Raw genomic sequence first — 21,682 nt, 5'->3', positions numbered from 1 at the left:
AGAGTGGCATTGGAGGAAGAGCAGAGATGTGCTGTTTCTGCAAGATGTGGGAGTTTCAAGTTAACATGGAAAAATACCTGAGAAAATTGTCTCCACCTGAGATTATTTCAGTTTATAATCACAGAAGCTGGAGACGATTCAATGCATCAGTGAAGGAGAAATGTTTCTGGAAAAAGAGTTTCAGAGGCAGTAACCCTGCTTATAAAGAGGGAGCTAGCAGTTGTTGAAAAAGGAGTGGTGACTATCAGGAAAACAAAGAGTGACAGGCTAAAGCAAGAACATCCAGAGAGCAGATTATTGTTTCTAGATAATTTAAAGCAGTGGCTTCTTGTGGGGAGGGTAAGAACAAGACTATCAAATGAACTGCAGTGGAATCAAGCAGTATCAGATGACACTTGTTGGGGAAGATTGACAATTTAATTAGGCATGTCGTAGGAATAGTTGATAATGCCTTGATAAAGTGCAAATATTGCAAGCTGAAACTTTGGAAATAAACTGGGTGAAATGGAATAAATAGATATGACAGCAGAGTACACAGGATTAGGAATGTGTGCCAGATAAACACCTACACAGTTTGGCTGGGCGGAACAGCCTGCCTCTGTTACATAATTTCTATGCATTTCAATGCCAAAGTGCTGGTTTTACTGAGGAAATTATTAATCCAGTTTTTGTTTCAAAAAGTTCCACCTGTGCAATTGTTCTGTCGGGACACCAGGATCGGACCAGTAAAAGCTTGCCAAAACAACCCAGAGATTGATGGTAGCCATCAGGTATAAACACCTCCTCTTCTGGAGCATCTTTATCATACCAGTTTTTCCATTGCTTCTCATTTCGAGCAATCTACAAATGTAATAGATAAACAGCTGACAATTACTAGAACATAAGCACCCTTAGGAAATGGAATTCTTCTGTAAAATTCCATTCACGAAAGATCTCATATTACGTACAATAAAGGCTCAAAATCAAAACAATTAAGGTTAGCATTGCCTCTCAGTGCCAGCATTCCTGCATCAAGCACACAGTTCAGCCTGCCCAGTTTGCAACTCACCTGATTTTACATTCATTGAAATAAACACCTGGGTCAGAATTTTATCTTCGGCGTGCGGGTGTGCAGCTGACACGCTGGGACGTAATATGACGTGTGATGACATTGAGCGTGTGTCCCAATGTCACTGCGCACCTGCATGATATTTCATTCGGTGGATGTGCGCCGGAGTCGGCTGCGCGTCCGCTGATAATTGAAAGGCCTTTTAAGGCCATAAAGGACCTAAATAACTTGAAATTTACACTGCCCATCCAGCCTAACAATTGGCGGGCAGGTGAAAAGGCCAAGCTTCCTTTACATTTTTTAGGAAGCCTCATCCATGAGCTGGATGAGGTTTCCTAAAGCTAATACTAATTAAATAAAACCTTTATTTTGACATTAAAAACATATTCCATCTCATGTGACACAATCATATGACGGGACATTTCATTCAATTTTTACTGCATTTATTAATTTTCTTAAAAAATGCTTCAATCTCCCTGAAGCAGCTCTGTGCCTCAGGGAGATTGAAGCACTCTTTTGCGTGCATGTGCAAACTGCGAGCTAGACCCAACTCTCCCTCCTCCTCCCCCACCCAGGTAGCGCTCACTGCTTATGATCCACGCAGGCCAAGCCTTAATTGGCCCGCCAGTGTAAAATGGTGATGCAGAGCCGATTGTGGGCGGCAGTCAGCTTCCTGATCGCCCCCACCCGCTCCCGCCGAGCCTGCATGCTGAACGCAAAATTCTGGCCCTGGAAAATTGACCAGGTTGCAATATGAGGACACTGATCTCTACACCTGACAGTCTGATTTGTGCTCCAAATACACAAATCTCTTTGGAAAATTAAAAGCAATGCAACTACTGTCTCAGTAGCCACTTCCTTTAAGTGGATGAAGTCCATCAGGACCTGGATGAAGTCCATCAGGACCTGGGGACTTGTCAGCTTTTAGTTCTAATAATTTTCTCAGTACCCTTTCCCTAGTACTTATTATTCTTTCAGTTCCTCCCAACCTATCACCTCCTAATTCACAATTATTTCTGATATATTACTTGTATCCTCCACAGCGAAGACAGTTGCAAAATATATGTTCAGTTCATCCGCCATTTCCTTATTTCTCACTATTAATTCCCCATTCTCACTCTCTAGAGGACCAACGTTCACTTTATTTACTCTTTTCCTTTTTAAACCTCTGTAGAAACTCTTACTATCTGTTTTTGTATTTCTAGCTAGCTTTCTTGTGTACTCTAATTTCTCCCTTCTTATTAATTTTTCAGTCATTCTTTGCTGTTCTTCATGATCTGTCCACTTCTGACTGCCACTCATCTTTGTGGAATTATACACTTTTTCTTTCAATTTGATACTTTAATTTATTTAGCTAGCCACAGAGAGTATGCTTTTCCCTTAGAGAATATCATTTTCTTTCTCACTGAAATACATCTTTTTCTGAAATATCTCCTTAAATGTCTGCCACTGCATCTCTACTGACCTAGCCCCTCACCTAATTTTCCAGTTCACTTTAGCCAGCTCTGTCTTTATCACCTCATAATTTCCCTTATTTATGTTTAAAACACTAGTCTTAGATCCACTCCTCTCTCCTTAAAACTGAATGTGAAATTCAATCATATTATGATCATTGATACCTTGGGGTGATTTACTATGAGGTCATTAATTAATCCTGTTTCATTGCATATCACCAGATCTAGTACAGCCTGCTCTCTGGTCGGTACTGAAATGTGCTACTCTAAGAAACTGTCCTGAAAACATTCTATGAACTCATTATCCAGGCTACATTTGCCAATCTGATTTGTCCAATCTATATGTAAATTAAAATCACCCATGATTATCATTGTACCTTTCCCACAAGCCCCCATTATTTCTTCCTATGTACCCTGTCCTACGCTGCGGTTCCTGTTAGGGGCCTATAAACCACAAGTGATTTCTTGCCTTTACTATTTCTCATCTATACCTAAACTGATTCTACATCTTGATCTCCAGGACTAAGGTCATCTCTTTCAATTGTATCAATGTCATCTTAATTAACAAAGTGACCCCTCCACCTTTTCCTAGCTTCCTGTCCTTCCTAAATGTTATGTATCCTTGAATATTCAGATCCCAGTCATTGTCATCCTGCAGCCATGTCTCTGTAATGGCTATCAAATCATTTTTATTTATTTCTTTTAGCGCTGTCAATTCATCTCTTTCGTTATGAATGGATTCATATACCGAGCTTTTGGTTCTGTCGTTTTACTTTTTTGTAACCTCTAGCCTTATCTGCTGGTGCAATTTTAGGTCTATTTTAGGAAGGTCCCTTCCTACCATGCACTAATCATCATTTCTCTTATTCCTACCTTGCTCTCTTGTCTTGTCTTCTCTATTTAATTTATTACATCTTCCCAAACTTGATCCCTTGCCCCCTTATTGAGTTTAAAGCTCTCTTTATCACCCTAGTTCTATGACTTGTCAGAACACTTGTCCCAGCATGGTTCAGGTAAAGACCGTCCCAATGGTACAGCTCCCACTTTCCCCAAGTGCTGAATCCCATGAATTGAAACCCATTTCTCCCATACCAATCTTTGAGCTGTGCATTTAACTCTCTAATCTGATTTACCCTACACCAATTTGCTCACGGCTCAGGTAGTAATCCAGAGATTATTACCTTTCAGGCTCTGCTTTTTAATTTCACCCCTTTCTGCTCATACCCCCTCAACAGAACCTCTTTCCTAGTTCTACCTATGTTATTGGTAGATATGGACCATGTGGATCACAACCACTGGATCCTCCCCTTCCTGCTGAATGTTTATCTCCAGCCCGAAGCAAATGTCTGGAACCCTGGCACCAGGCAGGCAACACAGTCGTCTGGACTCCCACTCTTGGCTGCAGAGAACTGTGTCTATCTCCCTGACTATACTGTTCCCAGCTACCACTATATTCCTATTAACTTCCCCTGCTTGAATGGTCGCCAGTACCATGGTGCTATGGTCAGTTTACTCATCTAACCCGCAGCCACCACTTTCATCCATACAGGCTGCAAGAACCTTGAACCCATTGGACAATTGCAAAGTCTGAGGCTCCTCCACTTCTACCTTCTGGGTCCCCATACCTATATCACTTGCAGTCACACCCTCCTGTCCATAACTACTTACCAAATCAGAAGACCCTATCCTAAAGGGTGTGATTGCCTTCTGGTACAAAGTATCCAGGTAACTTCACTCACCACCACCCCTTCCACCCTACCCCAATACATCATAGTGTCTGCAGTTTGGCCTCTGACTCTGAGCCAAAGCTCCTCAAGCCACAGACACTTACCGCAGACATGTTTGCCCTGGATCGCTTCGGTGTCCAGGAATTCCCACATACTGCAGTTGCAAAACATCACTTGCCCTGCCATCTTTATTATGTGTTAATTAATTTATTTTTAATTCATTTATAAATAATGTTGTAGGAGAATGCTGGGGAAGTCAGAGTGTGGAAAAAAGTGGGATGCCATTCAAATCTTCAGCCCACATGAAGTCATTAAAACTCTTGGGGTGCTGTTTCCAGATTTGAGGGATCACATTCCTGCTGCTCATTTCCTCAGCCATTTCCATCCATGCTTGCCTAGTTTGAAAAATTGGCCTCTTTCTCCCGTCTGCAGGAAACACCACTTCGCAGCAGTCCCTCAGATTCCACAATAGGACCTCTAGGGAATAGTTAGAGATCCAGGGTTGTGGTGGACAAGGGACAGTGAGGGCTGCTTTCCCACGTCTTCTTTCCATTCCTATGGTTGCTGAAGCCTTGGTAGCAATGTATAATTCAACCATTCTAATCTTTTCCAGGGCCCCTTTAACAAGAGAAGTTTCCATTGATAGAGTGCAGGTTGTAACAAGCTCATATTCTGTGATAGGTCAGGAAACCTGGGAGAGGGATGTTAATGGCAGAGCTGAGCTAAAGAGCCATGGCAAAGTCCATTAATACAAAAGGTTACTGATCCATTGCCAATCCCCTTGCTATGAGCAGGTCTATTTTGGTAAAATCTACCCAATGTGTCTGCTGCAGTACCTGGATACTGCATATGAATTTAATCATTTAGGGACATGAATTATTTGTGTGTGTCTATAACCTCAGTCATGTGTGAAGCTCTCTTCTAAACAGAACAGTTTGACCGGGCAGATGCAGTGAACAGGGCAGGCTGGCAACTGCACCTTTGGCTTCTTATTTCACTCATAGAGGCTCTTAGAAGAATCACATTTGAGTACACCAAAAATATCCTATACAGCAATTTTTGGTGATGTATAAACCTGGGAGCTGCATGGATTCCTTCTAAATGTATTTTGGAAATCAAGGCATTAACATGCTCGATTACTTTATTCCAATTCAAAAATTGGAATATGATATACTATAAATTGACAGAAGATGGGGGAGGACAGATGGTTATGTCATATTGGTTGTAATATAAACTCAATGCTGCTGATCACATATTATTATATTCTTATATTCACATATTATATACACAAATACTTACATGTTATATACATGTGTATATATATATCTATACACACACATACACACATACATATCTACGTAATATACTACAATGTTCTTCATATCTATTCTTGTTACCCCTCCATTTTATTTTAATTAAGTTTTCTTTAAATGGATGCCTCGAGGAGATTTACCACATCTGAATATCTTGCCTGCCTATGAGTTGATTCCATTTTGCTATTTATTCAAACTGTCTTATGATGGCTAGCACCACAACCACTACTACTCAGCCTGAAGCTGCCCATCTTTGCATCTCATCAGAAATTAAGCTCTGTCTACCAGGCCATCATAATACACCTTGCAGTTGCATTGCTTCCAGTTCTCGTAATACATAATGTCAATACTCATCAATCTTTAGTTTACAGCTTGTTTCACTTCACTTTCTTATATTCAAACGGGATCTCTTTAATTGCAATTGCAACTGTTTTTGTTTCTTGCAGCTGGTTCTAGTGCCCCGGTCAATCATTTGACTGTACATCTTAGGACACTGTGCCAGTTTTCACTATGTTACTTTGCATTAGAAATAGTGTTGCGTATTGTAGCTCAATAATATCCAGTCACTCCGAGTGCTGGCAATCTGCTCCCATTGTCTGAGCATGTCACTGTCTTCTGCATCTAACATTCTGCCAGTCCCAATATTCTGCACTCAGTTGCTCCAGCATTCTGCTGGTCCTGATACTCTGCACTCAGCATGTTATCAGTCCTGATACTTTGTACTCATTCCCCCAAGTCTCAAAACAAGGAGGAAACATCAAAGGGACCATAAAGCAGAAAAGCAGTGCTCAAAATTGAGAGTATGGTTTTAGTTAAAACATGGAGCACTAATCTGTCTATTTTTGTGTTTCAGCTTATGTAATACAGGTCAACAACCCAGTTGTGATTCTTTGCACTCAGTTCCCCAGCATCCTACCAGACCAGTTGCTCTGTTCCCAATTCCCACAAATCACACCACTGCTATTCTTTTCTGATTTCCCACAGTATTCTAGCAATCCAACTGACCTTTTCCTAGCCCATAAAGCATCTGCCTAAGGTCTCTTACAATATCTTTTTTATATATGGCTCAATCATAAAAGGGGACTTGCCATCTAATTCAATTCTTAAAATCAGCCATTTTATTCTTCCCATTTTTAAATTTGTCAACAGCTATCACTCCTGTCGCCTGACCTCCAGGTTCCCATTGCTGTACATACAGTATACCATACTGTCCCTGAGACAAGTGGATCTCAGCACTTGGAAGTTTTGCTATTCTTTAACTGTTTTTGTAATCTATTTTTAAATGGTTGAGGCCGCTGCACTTCTTTTGTTATGTGCACCTGCAACAGATCTCAAAGGCAGCCACCAGAAATCAGTTAATAAACAGGAATTTCAAACCAGCAGGAAGCTTATAAATAAGAGACTCAAATTAAAACATCTTTACTTAAGTTAAAGCTTTCAAGCTGCACGGTTAGTTGGGAGTGAAAAAAACTTACAAATTAGTTTAATCTTTTATTAAGTTAAATAAGTGATTGGGACATTAAGTCTACTATTAGTTCTGCTGGGTCAAACGCGTCAAAAAATTTACATGAATCACATGCATCAACATTTGCTGAAATTTGAATCCATAACATGATGAATGATTGTTATTAATCACCAAAATAACACATCAAATGATGTTCAACCAGTTGCCTTCAATCTTACCTGGAAAAGGATGTCTAAGAACTGAAGAAGCTTACTAAGTTCAACTAAATTCAACCAAGTCATATCAAGGATCCATTTGGCAGGTTTTTGAGGGCAAGTTTTGAGGTCCAGAGAGGCACCACCTGGAATTTACATGGCATGATACATATAAGCTATACATAATACTTAGACCACAATCAAAAACATGATAAATTTATTGGCTCACATTTCAATGTATCACTTTATTGGTTACAGAGTTCATTGTCTCTGACCTCCTGGCGGTTGGATACAGAACATCTGCAGAGCAGATTGATTTTTTCCCTGCCCAAGGAATAATATCAAGCTGTTCAAAGAGATCTAAAGACAGAGTCATGGAGGTAAAATAGCAGGAATTCTCCCTCAACAAAATGTATTTTCTTAATCATATCCACAAATAGAAAAACTAATCTTTCAAATTTATAGGCTTTACTTGATAACAAAACAGCAAGTTGCATCCTACTTGCTTGCTGTAAGACACAAAATGGGAGACACTTGCAGCACACCACATTCCTCAAATCAATTACTATTTAGGGCTCTATATATCCACTTTGGCATTGATGCAAAACAATTTTGGATATGCAGCACACAAGTAGCAGTGTACCACAAGAGATTGTCGGTTATATCTAAAACTGTGAGATTGCAACTGCCTCCAGGTGGCTGTATTATGCTGGTTTGAGATTGCACTGTCTTCTGCAATTTAACTCCAGTCTCTGTAGAAGGATTGGTTTCTAATTTAAAGAGGTGGACCAGAGGAGAGAAACTTGCTGCATCAGCTTTGTCATAAATATTCCATGGAAGAAATTAAGAGGATGCTTTTGACTTTGAGTTTGTATAAAATGGGTGATAGCAAATCAGCAGTCTGTTTTACATCGACCTGATTGAAGTCAATGGAAATAAAAATTGTATCACTCATCTTACACTAACACGCAAAGCCAAAGCATCCCCCAAATGTTTAACAGCAATTTTAATTACATTCATTAAAATATTTGTAACATAAAATAAATACAAGTGCGGAAGACTGATCCATCTTAGTTCATCCATCGGGAAAACATCTACAACTTAAATGCCTCAAGGGCTTATGCCTTATTAACAAATTCCATGTTAAACCAAGTAAGCTCCTGACCCAATTAAAGCCAAAATTATCATTGATAGAATTATGGTGCTAATCACTTGTAAAATCTGTTAGACAACACACATTTCCTATTTAACACTATGCTAATACAAATTACATTCTTTAACTAGAGATTATAAATTTAAGCTCCTTGCCAAATGAATAAAAGGAGGGTTAATGATATAAGGCCCTACTCAAAACAGCGTGAGAAGGTGAATAACTACTTTTTGGAAGGGAAATTAACAAATAGTTGAAAAAAAAGCTTAAAAGCCTATTGGAAGGGGACTGTGTAAATTGCTATTTCTGAGAGTTGGCTCTGATACTGTGGATTGAAGGGCCTCCTGTGCTGTAAATTCTATGATTTGATGAAACATTTATGATCATTGTATATTTTTGTTGATACAGTATTAATCAGTCATATATCTATACAGTACCTGGTTTAAGTAAATACTTCTGAGGAAAACTGTGCATAATTTCTTTCAAACACACTTTATCTATTGTCTTAATTGGATCCTTTCATTAGACAGTGTTTCAGAAGCAAGGACAAGCACATTGAACAAAACTAATCCGATTGTAATTACAGAATTTCAGAATTAAAGATAATGGTTTCCACTTCATTGCTTATTGATATTATTACTATATAAATGAAAGCTGTTATTGATATGAAGCTGTGTGGCAGACCCTTCTCACAGCAAAACTTAATTATTCAATTTTGACTACAGTTAAAAACTTACTCTTGTTCCTGTTCTCTCCAACTTAGCCATCACAAAAGCATTATAACAATTTTTAAAAGTTGTGGTTCTACTTGATATACTTTTGAACCAACATACCTTTAATGAGTGTGACAAATTCATCATGCTTAACTTTATGGCATTGCATATCAATTTTCAAAGTGAGCAAAAGTGTGAAAAGGAATTTGTGTTGCTCATACAATCCACGAGCTGTATATGTGTAGACTTCATATGTCATATAATCAATAATGCTGACTATTCGCTTGCTGGTGAATGGACTCTTAGCAGACCTGGTGGAATTCGTTTTGAAAATATATTGAATGTAGTAAGAACCATATTAAATGTAGCATGCAAAGATTTAAAATAGAAATTACATTGTAAATTATGATGGGGTGGGCAGAAAAAAAGAAAATAAGTCTGACTGATAAATCCAAGTAAATACAATGTGGTACCAGACCTGACTAGTGACAGGTCGAAGATCCCAAGAAATTGCCTCAGAGAAGTCTGATACATCACATTCACCATACTCATCTCAACAATCAAGAAGTAAAGGATGCTGCCTCTTGTAGCAACTGTGAAAATAAAGAGATGTGCGATAATTCACCTACTACAATGATAACTAATTGCAAGACAATGTTAATGTCAAATGTAAACGTTTCCCAGCACTGGGTTCCAAATATTGCACAGAAGCTCTTCTTTGTCTAAAAAAAATCATAACGCTGTCTAAAATTTTATGCATCCTCAGTCTTAAATTCAACACTGGTTCAAAGAGTTGGGCCAGTTCTGTCAAAGGGTCATGAGGGCTCAAAACGTCAACTCTTCTTCTCTGCCGATGCTGTCAGACCTGCTGAGTTTTTCCAGGTAATTCTGTTTTTGTACTGGTTCAAAGAGTTGGGTCAGGAAATTACATTCTAATTTTCACATTTCGTCGACTTTTTTGTAAATTCACACATTAAACATTTATCTTCAAACATTCATCTCAGGAAACAGTACTGAACTTTAAAAAATATATACTGAAAGGCTAGAGATTTAATTATTTTCAAATAATCAAAAACAAATGTACAAGTAAAAAGGTAGTGCTGAAAACCCAAAGGGTTTCCTTTCTGTTAGTCAAAAGCCATGATCTGAGTCAAACTTGATTGTTTTCAAAACAAAAACAGAATTACCTGGAAAAACTCAGCAGGTCTGGCAGCATTGGCGGAGAAGAAAAGAGTTGACGTTTCAAGTCCTCATGACCCTTCAACAGAACATGGATTTCCAGCATCCGCAGTTTTTTTGTTTATATATATATATATATATATAGATTGTTTTCAATTGTTTCAGTCAGATCTTCAAAGCCAAAGTAAAGACCATTAGAATCTGAATACATTCAAATTCAAACATGTAAACTAAACCCCAGGTGTTCGTCATGAAGAATAAATCTCAGCTTATACACTGATTGACTTGACACATCAGATTCCACAGGGAGTTGTGACCCACCTGGTCGGTACTCCTCTCTGGCAGCATTTATTTGTATTTCTGTCTCAGCTGCTGTCTTTAGCTTTTGTGTTACTTCTTCAGCTGTTTGCTTGGTGTTTTGAAGTACTAGGATCAGGCTCTCATCATCCACCAAGGAACCCTGGGTAGTTGTTAAACGGTTAAGTAGGTTATCTTCTAACTCCTTCATCTTCTTTTTATTCACAGTTACATCCTCCATTAGGTTTGTTCGCTCTCTCTCCAGCTCCTTAAACAAATTGCAGACAGAATTATTTACAGTGTAATTATGAAGTAAGCTGTACTCCTTGTTTTAAAGGAGACACCTCTCCTACTTGAGAACTTTATGTCCTAAAAACTAAGTGAACATTATCTCTTTATCTGTATATTTTTTAACATTCTAACTAAACCTTAATGCATTCTTTTGGTCTCAATACTTCAAATTGTTTGTCAAAAATCCATTCTTACTACAGCCTCCAAATGATTTCAACCATTGGTTTGAATTTTACTACAGGCTTCAGGACCTTGACATTCAGCCAAAAAGTGGGTCCTCTAGCCCAGATGCATTCGACATTTTACTACAGGGAAAGGGAAATCCTGTGACAAGTTTATTAGAGTTTTTGAGAATGTAGCTAGTAGGGTAGATAAAGGGGAACCTGGTAGATGTAACATAATTGAATTTCCAAAAGATATTCATTGAGGTGCCACACAAAATGTTAATACGCAAGATAAAGGGCTCATGGAATTGGGGTGATATATTAGCACAGATGGAGGATTGGTTAACAGACAGGAAGCAGAGGGTAGGGATAAATGGGGCATTTTCAAGTTGGCGGGCTGTAACTAGTGGAATGCCCAAGGATCAGTGCTGGAGCCTCAGCTATTTATAATCTATATTAATGACTTAGACAAAGAGATAGAGAGTAACATATCTAAATTTGCTGACAATACAAAGCTAGGTGGGAATGTAAGCTGTAATGAGGACACAAAGAGGCTGCATTGAGATATAGGCAGGTTAAGTGAGTGGACAACAAGATGACAGATGAAGTATAATGTGGGGAAGTTATTTGGTCATAAGAATAGAAAAGCAGATTTTTCTTTAAAAGGCATGAAACTTGTAAACGTTGATGTTCAGAGAGACTTGGGTGCGCATACAAGGATATCAAAAGGTTAGCATGCATGTACAATGAGCAATAAAGAAAGCAAATGGTATGTTGACCTTAATTATAAGTGGATTGGAGTACAAGAATAAAGAAGTCTTGCTACAATTGTATGGGCCTTTGATGAGACCACACCTAAAATAGCGTGTGCAATTTTTGTTACTATATTTGAGGAAGGATATACTTGCATTGGAGGCAATACAGTGAAGGTTCGTTAGATTGACCCTGGGATGAGAGGGTTGTCCTATGATGAGAGGCTGAGTAAATTGGGTCTATATTCTCCGGATTTTATAATAAGAGGTGAATTATTGAATCATTGAAATATTCAAGATTTTGAAGGAGCTTAGTAGGATAGATATGGGAGGTTGCTTCCCCTGGCTGGGGAATCTAGAACAAGGGGGCACAGTTTCAGGATGAAGGGCTGATCATTTAGGACTGAGATAAAGAGAAATTGCTTCACTCAAAAGGTTGTGAATCTTTGGAATTCTCTACACATAGGGTGTGGCTGCACCATCATTGAATGTATTTAAGGCTAGGATAGATAGATTTTTGATCTCTCAGGGAGTCAAGGGATACGGGGAGCAGGTGGGAAAGTGGAATTGAAACCCACTTTTTTTACATGTAAATTACTCTGGAAATATCAGCTATATGTTTTGGTTGTGACTGCAATAAAACAAGTGTGCAACCTGTTAAATTTTGAGATATTGTTGATGTTGGTTTAGTCATGTTGTATTCTTGGAACTAATACATTTGAACCATTTTACAATTTAATGTACAAGCTGTTTTTTTTCAAGCGGAGGAGGAGTGTGGTATATCGCAAGATCTGAGCAGTTATATGACCCCTTCTGTTGCCCTCTCTGTTCGGGAAGTTTAAATAAAGTTAGTTCAATAATGGTTGCCTGCAGCTGAGCATATGTTATGCAGTGCAATACCCAACAGCCTCAATGAAGCCAGTGGCTTACTCACATGGCATCAGTAAAATGCTGGCAACCCTGTTAAATGGGCTCTGTGGAGCAGACAGCCAATTTGCCTCACAGCCCACTTGGGAAACTTCCATGGTGGTGGGGCAGTGCAGGATAGCTATCCTGACATGTTTCCTGCTACTTTAATGGTCCCCACCTCCATTTCCACTGTCCAGTGGCCAGTAAAATTCAGCCCAATAAGAGAAGAAATGGTAATTTCTGAGGATATGCAGTTTAATTTGGAAAAATTGAATGGGATTAGAAAGTATTGACCTGTATAACAACAGTCATTACGCCTTAAAGGTAATTTATTGTGTGAAGTAATTTGAGACATCCTGTCATGATAAGGTGCAATGTAAATATAAGTGTTATTAACAATAAGAGCCCTGTACCTGGGTCAAATGGCATTCATGCCATTTCTTATTTACTCTTTTCCTAATGCCTTGTGGGCCAGGGAAGGAATGGCGTCCAACTCCTACAGCTGTGTGTGAGTATGACCATTCTTCCTCTGGAATTCCAGCAAGTTTTAATTGATAATCCCTAAATACATTGCGTATTTAAGGTCTATTCTTTACTTTGTAAATATTCTAGACTGCATTCACATTTATGATAAATTATTAATTGAAGGATGTACATCACCTGTTTCTCAGTGAGAATTGCTCGCCCCAACAGTTGATCCTCCAGACCTTTAATGGTGACAGTGAAGTCAATAATTGAAGTACGAGCACTTATCTCTGGAGTATAAGCAGGATTTGCCAGTTTTGTTGTAATGTAAAGTCTGAAACCACTCATGACATCCATCTCCTTATCTCCTATCTTTACCTGCAAAAAGATACATTACAAATTTTGGACAATAAATTCTGGTCTAGCTAGCAATGCCCATATCCCAAGAATAAATATTTTAAACATACAATTTAGGGAAGTCTGCAATATAAATATTACCACATAGATGATGCAAACATTTAACTTAATTTGCGTCATTCATATACATAGGAAATAGTATATAAATATTTATAAATTACCTTATGTGTGGACCCAGTTTTGATGAAGTTTTTCTCCAACACATTGTCCAATGCTGGGTCAAGTTCTTCCCCTACATCCTCAATTAATAACGGTCTTCCCAGTGAAAGGCAGTCTTCCAAGTGATTTCTAAAGTACTTATGATTTAATGATGTTACCTGTAAAAAAGGGGGAAAACTTCTATTGCATTATATGAAACATTACATTTATAGGTTTTATATTCTAGAAAATTTTCATTTATAAAAGATAAATCTAATGGCACAATTCTAAAACATTTACCATTTTTGGTTGGTCTTTATTCTAGGGCTTACAATTCTAATTTCTCTTCTGTCCTGCCTGTAATCAGTGGATTTAAAGACCTAAATGGTCTTTTCTGCTCTTTGTCTGTTCTTCCATCTCTATACAGCATTGCTGTAGATTTGTAGCTCTCCTGTCCCTCCAATGCGGTCTTGGAACTGATTGTCCATGGTGCTCTATCACCAACTGGCAAACAGTACCATGACAAAGTGGAACAATAAGTTCTTCCACTTCTTCTTCCTCCTTGCCCCAAATATTTTGCCATGATTAACCTACTGGCAAAGTGCTGATGAGACACCTAATATTTCCAGGCAATCTAAGACAGCTCTGTGTTTAAATTTCTAAATTTCTCAATAAAAGTCAGTATTCTTGCGGCTCAGCTACCTGGTTCAGTAACTCATTTTAATTATTCATTGAAGAACATTCATGTCTACTTCAGTTGTGTTGTATGGAATTATCAGGGTATCATGCAATGACTTGATTGTCATGCTGTAAAATGGTCTAAGATGATCGACAAGTACTGGAACCATACATTTATCTCCATAGTTTGTGTCCACTACCTGAAGTTCATTCTTCACTTCTTTGTTCTTTATCCAGGTCTTCCCCTGAGCCTGAGGATCGATCAGGAGTGGGAAACGAGCTGCCTTTGCAACAATGATTCCATTTTGTATTGAGAGGTCATCATTAGGAAGGCCTTGCAAGTTCCACTCTCCAACTGTGGGCCCATCTATAAGCATCTCTGAGACATTTAGATTTATGGTGAATGGAATTTTATGTAACATTATTTCTTGCTGCCATTTGTTCAACAATAGATTTCTAAATTCCTGGTTGAAGGGGCCTGCATAGGACAGAAAAGCTGTAGCCAGCAATACATTACCTGTAACAAACATAAGGACATAAAAATGCATAGAATGAGAATAAGCCATTCAGTCTATATAGTTAGCATAGCATGAGAAAATGTTATTCTGTTGACCCCCGAGATGACATAAAGAAGGAAAAAAATCTAAAAGAAGTTTGCTTCTCTTCTATATTCTTTTGTTTAAATTCTGTTTTTTTTTAAATGGACAGGTGGCTGGACTGAAAAAATGGCTGCTGCTGACCACATGATGGTAATTCTGGAAGTTTCTGAGCAGTTTAAAAATGGACAAAGGCTATCACACCCTTGAATGTAATAGTCCATGCACTGTATAAACATTCCAGCCAAGCCAACATAAAGGATAGTAGATGAGATGCCTGCACTAGCTAGCTATGGACAAAGGCAGAGCTTTTTGTGACTCATCTCCAACATTGTGCAAATGGTTCTACAGTCACCTGCCCAAAACCCAATGGATTTTAACAAGGGACCTCATTAGCTGAATAGCTTGACCTGAAACCGCCCTGTCACATGACCAAGACTTGAGTTATTTGAATTGCTTTAATTATGCAGCTTTTGGGCTTTATCTTCAGTTTGCTGCTTAACATCTGACTGGCAGGCCACACAGAAGCAAACTCTGGCCAGGTTGGACATCTGGCCCCCATCTAACCTGATTCTGCAGGGAAGATTTTTTGTACTATCACCTACAGAACTGATTGAATCTTTGCATGCCTACTTCATCTTGGGACATCAAGACCACTGGAAAAGCAAATCTTACAATACCTGTCTTCAGCCAGCCAACCTCTGCAAAAGAATTCCTCATTATACATTGATTCTGGACTCTCGACTCATGTGAAAGCATAATTCTTATTTTTATCATTTCAGGCTGCATTAGGATAGAAAGGTCATAGTGACAGGTTTCAAAGAACATCTTAAAGGGGGAGAGGGAAGCAAAGAGGCAGAGAGGTGGGAGAAGAGCCTGGAATATAGGGCAGGATTTTACAGTCGGCGTGCGGAGGCGGGCCCGACATGCCTATGCATAAAATGACGCGCGATGACATCGTATGTCCCGATGTCATCGCAATGTTTTGTTCAACAAGTGCGTGCCGGAGTTGGCTGCACGCCTGTCAATATTTAAATGGCTTATAAAGGCCATTAAGGAAGTGATTAAGGTAATTGTTAACGCTGCCCGTCCAACCTTAATGTTGGCGGGCAGGTGAAAAGGCCAAGCAGCCTTCACATTTTTAGGAAACCTCATCCACGAGCGGGATGAGGTTTACTAAAACTTGCATTAATTTAATAAAGACATTTTCCTAAATATAAAAACATGTCCGATCTCATTTTCAAGTGACAGAGTCACATATGGGGACACGTTTAAATACATTTTTAATCCATGTATTTAATATTTGCAGTAGCGATTCAATCTCCCTGAGGCAGCTCCGTGACTCAGGGAGATTGAAGGCTGTGCAAGCCCTGACTCTCTCTCCTTCCCCTGCCTGCACAGGTAGCGTGGAGCGCCACCGCTCACATCTTTTACTGTAAAATGGCGATGCAGAGCTGATCGCGGGTGGTGATAGGCTCCGTGCCCACCCCCGCCCACTCCCTCCGAGCCCATCCGCCCCCTGAAAAATTCAGGCCATAGGACCTATGTATCTGAAGGCATGGATGCAAATAGTGCAATTAAAATGTGCAAGAGGCCAGAATTGGAGGAGAGCAGAGATCTCAGGGGTAAGAGGCTGGAGGAGGCTACAGATTTGGGAGAGGAAAGCCATGGAGGGATTTTAAAACAAAGATGCAAATTTTAAGATCAAGATTTTGCCACAATGGGAGCCAATGTAGATCGGAGAGCACAGAAGTGATGGGTGAGCAGGACTTCTTAATTTTTTATTTATTCTTTCATGGATGTGGGTGTCACTGGCAAGCCAGCATTTGTTGTCAACCTTAATTGCCCTTTGAGGGCAGTTAAGAGTCAACCACATTGCTTTGGAGTCACATAGACCAGGCCAGGTAAGGTCTGCCGATTTCCTTTCCTAAAGGGACATAAGTAAACCAGGTAAGGGGGGGGTTTACAACTATTGCTGATAGCTTCATGGACACCATTACTGAGCCTGGCTTTGAATTCCAGGTGTTTTTAAAATTGACTGAATTTAAATTCCACCAGCTGCTGTGCTGGGATTTGAACCAGTATCCCCATAGCATCAACCCAGGCCTCTGGATTACTAGTCTAGTGACCTTACCACTTACCACTATGCCACTGTCTTCAACTTGGTACACTTGATAAGAAAGTGTGTGATTGTGGAGAAATTCAGATTGTGACATTGAAATTTGATCTCAATTTTGCCTTATTTGTTCATATCATAATTTATGATTATTTGTCACATTTCTCATGAATTAGGTACATCGCAGTTCTTAAAAAATAAAAAGAACATTTTCATAGCATGAGGCAATTATTTTGTTTCTACTTACCCACAAGTCTTTTCTCCTCTGCAGCAAATTCCTTACTTTGTTCAGTCCAACGTTCTTTCTCACCTGACAAACCATCAATTAGACTTGAAGCCATTTGCATTTTCTGCCGGCAGCGCTCAGCATCCTCTAGTAATGTCTGAGAATCAAGTATTGAAATGATATCACTATTCAAAATGAGCATCAGCCTCCCTTTACTATCCAAATGAACACCATCTACTGAATAGGGCAAAGTCAGGAATTACCTAAGAAGGGTAATTCAGTTTACTTTGTCGAACCATATGCCAGTTCCCCCTTTTAGCGCAATGAATGTTTTTTTTGTTGAGACATCACACTTGGTTTAACGACTTATTTTGTTGAACATACGAATATATGAATTAAGAGCAGGAGTAGGCCATTCGGACTCTCGAGCATGCTCTGCCATTTATTAAGATCATGGCTGATTTGATTGTAACCTCAACTCCGCATTCCCACCTACCCCCTATAACCTTTCACCCCTTACATATCAAGAATCTACCTAACTCTGCTTTAAAAATATTCAAAAACTCTGCTTCCACCTCCTTTTGCCAAAGAGAGTTCCAAAGACTCACAACCCTCTGAGCGAAAAAATTCTCCTCATCTCTGTCTTTAATGGGTGAACCCTTATTTTTAAACATTGACCCCTATTTCTAGATTCTCCCATAATAGGAAACATCCTCTCCACATCCACCCTGTCAATTCCCCTCAGGATCTTATATGTTCCAACCAAGTTGCCTCTTACTCTTCTAAACTCCAGTGGATACAAGCCTAGCCTGTCTAACCTTTCCTCATAAGACAACCCACCCATTCCAGGTACTAGTCCAGTAAACCTTCTACGAACATCTTCCAATGTATTTACATCCTTCCTTAAATAAGGAGGCTAATACTGTACACAGGACTTCGATATCATCTCACCAATGCCCTATATAACTGAAGCATAACCTCCCTACTTTTGTATTTAATTCTCCTTGCAACAAACAATAACATTCTATAAGCTTTCCTAATTACTTGCTGTACCCACATACTAACCTTTGTGATTCATGCACTAGGACACACAGATCCCTCTGGATCTCAGAGCCCTGCAATCCCTCATCATTTAGATAATATGCTTCTTTTTTATTTCTCCTGCCAAAATGGACATTTTTACATTTTCCCCATTATACTCTATCTGCCAGAACATTTATCCATTCACTTAACCTATCTGTATCTCTTGTAGCCTCCTTATGTCCTATTTATGTCTTACTTCCCTATCTATCTTTGTGTCATCAGAAAATTTAGCAACTATGCCTTCACCAAGTCATATACATAAATTGTAAAAATTTGAGGTCCCGGCACTTGTCCCTGTGGCACAACACTCATTACATCTTGCCAATCAGAAAATGACCCATTTATGCCTACCCTCTGTTTCCTGTTAACTAGACAGTCTTCCATGCATGCCAATATGTTACTCCTACACTCTGAGCTTTTAATAATCACAATAACCTTTGATGTGGCACCTTACCAAATGCCTTCTGAAAATCTAAGTACAGTAAATCCACCTGTTCTTCTTTATCCCCTTTATGTTACTTCTTCAAAGAACTCCAATAAATTGGTTTAACATGTTTTCCCTTTCACAAAACCATGATGGTTTGCTTGATTATCTTGAATTTCTTAAGTGCCCTCCTATAATAATAATAGCTTCTAATGTTTTCCCTATAATAAATGTTAAGCTAACTGGCCTGTGGTTTCCTGATTCTGTCTCCCTCCCTTTTTGAATAAAGGAGTTACATTCTCTATTTTCCAATCTAATGGAACCTTTCCTGAATCTAGGGAATGTTGGAAAATTAAAACCAACACATCAACCATCTCCCCACTTCTTTTAAGACCCTAGGATGAAGTCCTGCAGCTCCAATAATTTGCTCAGTACCACTTCCCTGGTGATTGTACTTTTCTTGGGTTCCCCCTCCCTTCGATTTTCTAATTTACAGCTGTTTCTGGAATGTTACTTGTATCCTCCACAGTGAAGACCAACAGAAAATACCCGGTTGAATTCATCTGCTATCTTCTTATTTTCCATTATAAGTTCTCCAGACTCATTTTCTATAGGACCAATGCTCACTTTAAGTTTTCTTTTTTAAAAATCTATAGAACTCTTACTATCTGTCTTCATATTTCTAGCTTGTTTTCTCTCATACCCTAATTGTTCCTTCCTTTTTAACCTTTTAGTTATTCTTTGCTGTTCTTTATATCCTGTCCAATCTTCTGACCTGCCCCCATATTTGCACAATGATATGCTTTTTCTTTTAAGTTTGATATTATTTTTAACTTTTTTAGTTAACTGCGGGTGGTGGGTCCTCCTCTTGGAATTTTTCTTTCTCGTTGGAATGTATCTATTCTGTGTATTCTGAGATATCCTCTTAAATGTCTGCCATTGCATCTCTATGGACCTATCCCTTAACCTAATTTGCCAGTTCACTTCAGCTAGCTCTGCTTTCATGCCCTCATAATTGCCCTTATTTAAAATTAAAATACTAATCTTCGACCCACTTTTCTCTCCCTCAAACTGAAGGTAAAACTCAACCATATTAAGATCACTGCTACCTAGGGGCACCTTCACTATGAGGTCATTAATTAATCCTATCTCATTGCACAATACCAGATTTGGTATATTCTGCTCTATGGTTGATGCCAGCATGTGCTATTCTAAGAAACTATCCTGAAAACATTCTATGGCCAGAACTTTCTTGATGCTGTGTGGGGGCGGGCCCTGCACACCTATGCGTGAAATGACGTGCGGTGACGCCGGGTGAGCATCCCGATGTCACCGCGTGCCATTGTGATATTTAGGTGGGCGGGCGCGCAATGATCTCCGATGCGTGCCCGCCATTAATTAATGAGCCACTTAAGGCCCTTGAGGCAGAAATTGTCAGGGATGTTTTGGGGCCCGTGTGATCTTCAGGTCGTCGCACAGGTACAATGGGCAGGTGGGTAGGAGAAATTTGTATAAACCTCATCCACAGGCAGGATAAGAAGAGTGAATGGGGTCGCAAGTGTTATTTGTCAGACATTTAATGCTTACAGTTACTGATACTTGCCTATGTGAGCAGGAATACTTCAAAACTCTTCACAGCTGCTTGGACAGGAGTAACAGCCTTCAGGTCAGGACTCTGAGTCAACATCATTTCTGGGGCCTTGCTGATTTCAGGAAGCCTTCCCTTAGCCTGGGAATGGGAGTTGACCTCTCCAGTAGAGGCACCTCCTCTGAGAAGGAAGGGAGGGCCAGAAGAGGGAGGAGGCCAGGAGTCCACATTCAGCCTCCAGGGGAGCCACCTTTGAGAGGAGAGAGGCGCAGGCACAAGGGGCCCATGGCCAACAGGAAGTTCAAGGCGGAAGGAGCCGCAGAAGACACCACTATCCTGCTGCCAGGGTATACAGGCGGCGAAGCAACTACCTTAAAGTGTCTGAGATGCAGTGCCGAAGGAGGATCTGTCCCTCAAGGGAAACAGCCACCTCCATTTGTCATGTAATAGGGCCTGAGATCTGCACCAACTGTGTGGGTGGGCACCTCATGCCAGTGGTGCTGAAGGTCACGGCTGTCCTCAAATTCTATGCCTCCGGCTCTTTCCAGGGGTTGATGGGTGATCTTTGCAGAGTTTCCCAATCAGCTTCCACACTAGTGTCAAGCAGGTGACAGATGCTCTGTTCAGGTGTGCATTGACTTTCATCCATTACCGCTGGGACAAGGCCAGCCAGACAGAGCGAGCCAGAGGCTTCGTGGCCATTGCTGGCTTCCCCCGCATCCAGGGTGCTATAGACTGTACACATGTGGCCATCAAGGCACCAGCAGGTGAGCCCGATGCCTTCGTCAACAGGAAGGGCTTCCACTCCATGAATGTGCAGATAGTTTGATCACAGGATGCAGATCCTGCAAGTCTGTGCAAGGTACCCAAGCAGCTCCCACGACGCCTACATCCTCAGACACTCCCAGGTGCTGAGGCTTTTCTGTGCTCCAGCTCAGCTGGATGGATGGCTGCTGGGTTACAAAGGCTATCCCCTCAGAATGAGGCTCATGAAGCCTTTCCGCCATCCAAGAACAGAGGCTGGGCAGCGGTAGAAGCCATGCCTCCACAGGGCTGTGGTGGAGAGAACCATTGGTCCTCTCAAGATGTGCTTTCTATGCCTGGACTGTTCAGGGGGCGCACTCCAATACCCCCCAGATCCTGCTGTATCATCGATAGTGGTTGCATGCTGCGCTCTCCACAATCTGGCGCTGAAAAGGGACGATGCAGTGGATGAGGAAGATGTAGACACAGTTTCTTCAGCTGCACACGATGAGTCCAGCAGTGAGCCCAAGGATGAGCACGCACAGGAGAAC

General features: G+C 40.1%; 1 protein-coding gene across 1 annotated transcript in view; it reads right to left on the bottom strand.

Annotated features, from left to right (window-relative positions):
- LOC121280052 (dynein heavy chain 5, axonemal-like) overlaps positions 1–21,682 on the bottom strand; it is a 336,766-nt gene that overhangs the window by 42,574 nt on the left and 272,510 nt on the right. The window contains exons 65-73 of the mRNA XM_041191681.1: positions 17,314–17,449; positions 14,555–14,871; positions 13,700–13,855; positions 13,317–13,499; positions 10,565–10,808; positions 9,543–9,657; positions 9,185–9,375; positions 7,226–7,347; positions 688–840 (exon numbers count right to left, since the gene is read on the bottom strand). Coding sequence (XP_041047615.1) covers positions 688–840; positions 7,226–7,347; positions 9,185–9,375; positions 9,543–9,657; positions 10,565–10,808; positions 13,317–13,499; positions 13,700–13,855; positions 14,555–14,871; positions 17,314–17,449 — 1,617 coding nt within the window. The remainder of the gene's footprint in view (positions 1–687; positions 841–7,225; positions 7,348–9,184; positions 9,376–9,542; positions 9,658–10,564; positions 10,809–13,316; positions 13,500–13,699; positions 13,856–14,554; positions 14,872–17,313; positions 17,450–21,682) is intronic.

The sequence above is a fragment of the Carcharodon carcharias genome, chromosome 7 (assembly GCF_017639515.1).
Source record: "Carcharodon carcharias isolate sCarCar2 chromosome 7, sCarCar2.pri, whole genome shotgun sequence".
NCBI classification, from domain to species: domain Eukaryota; kingdom Metazoa; phylum Chordata; class Chondrichthyes; order Lamniformes; family Lamnidae; genus Carcharodon; species Carcharodon carcharias.
Note: the sequence above shows the minus strand (reverse complement) of the source record. Positions and strands in the feature narration are given on the sequence as shown.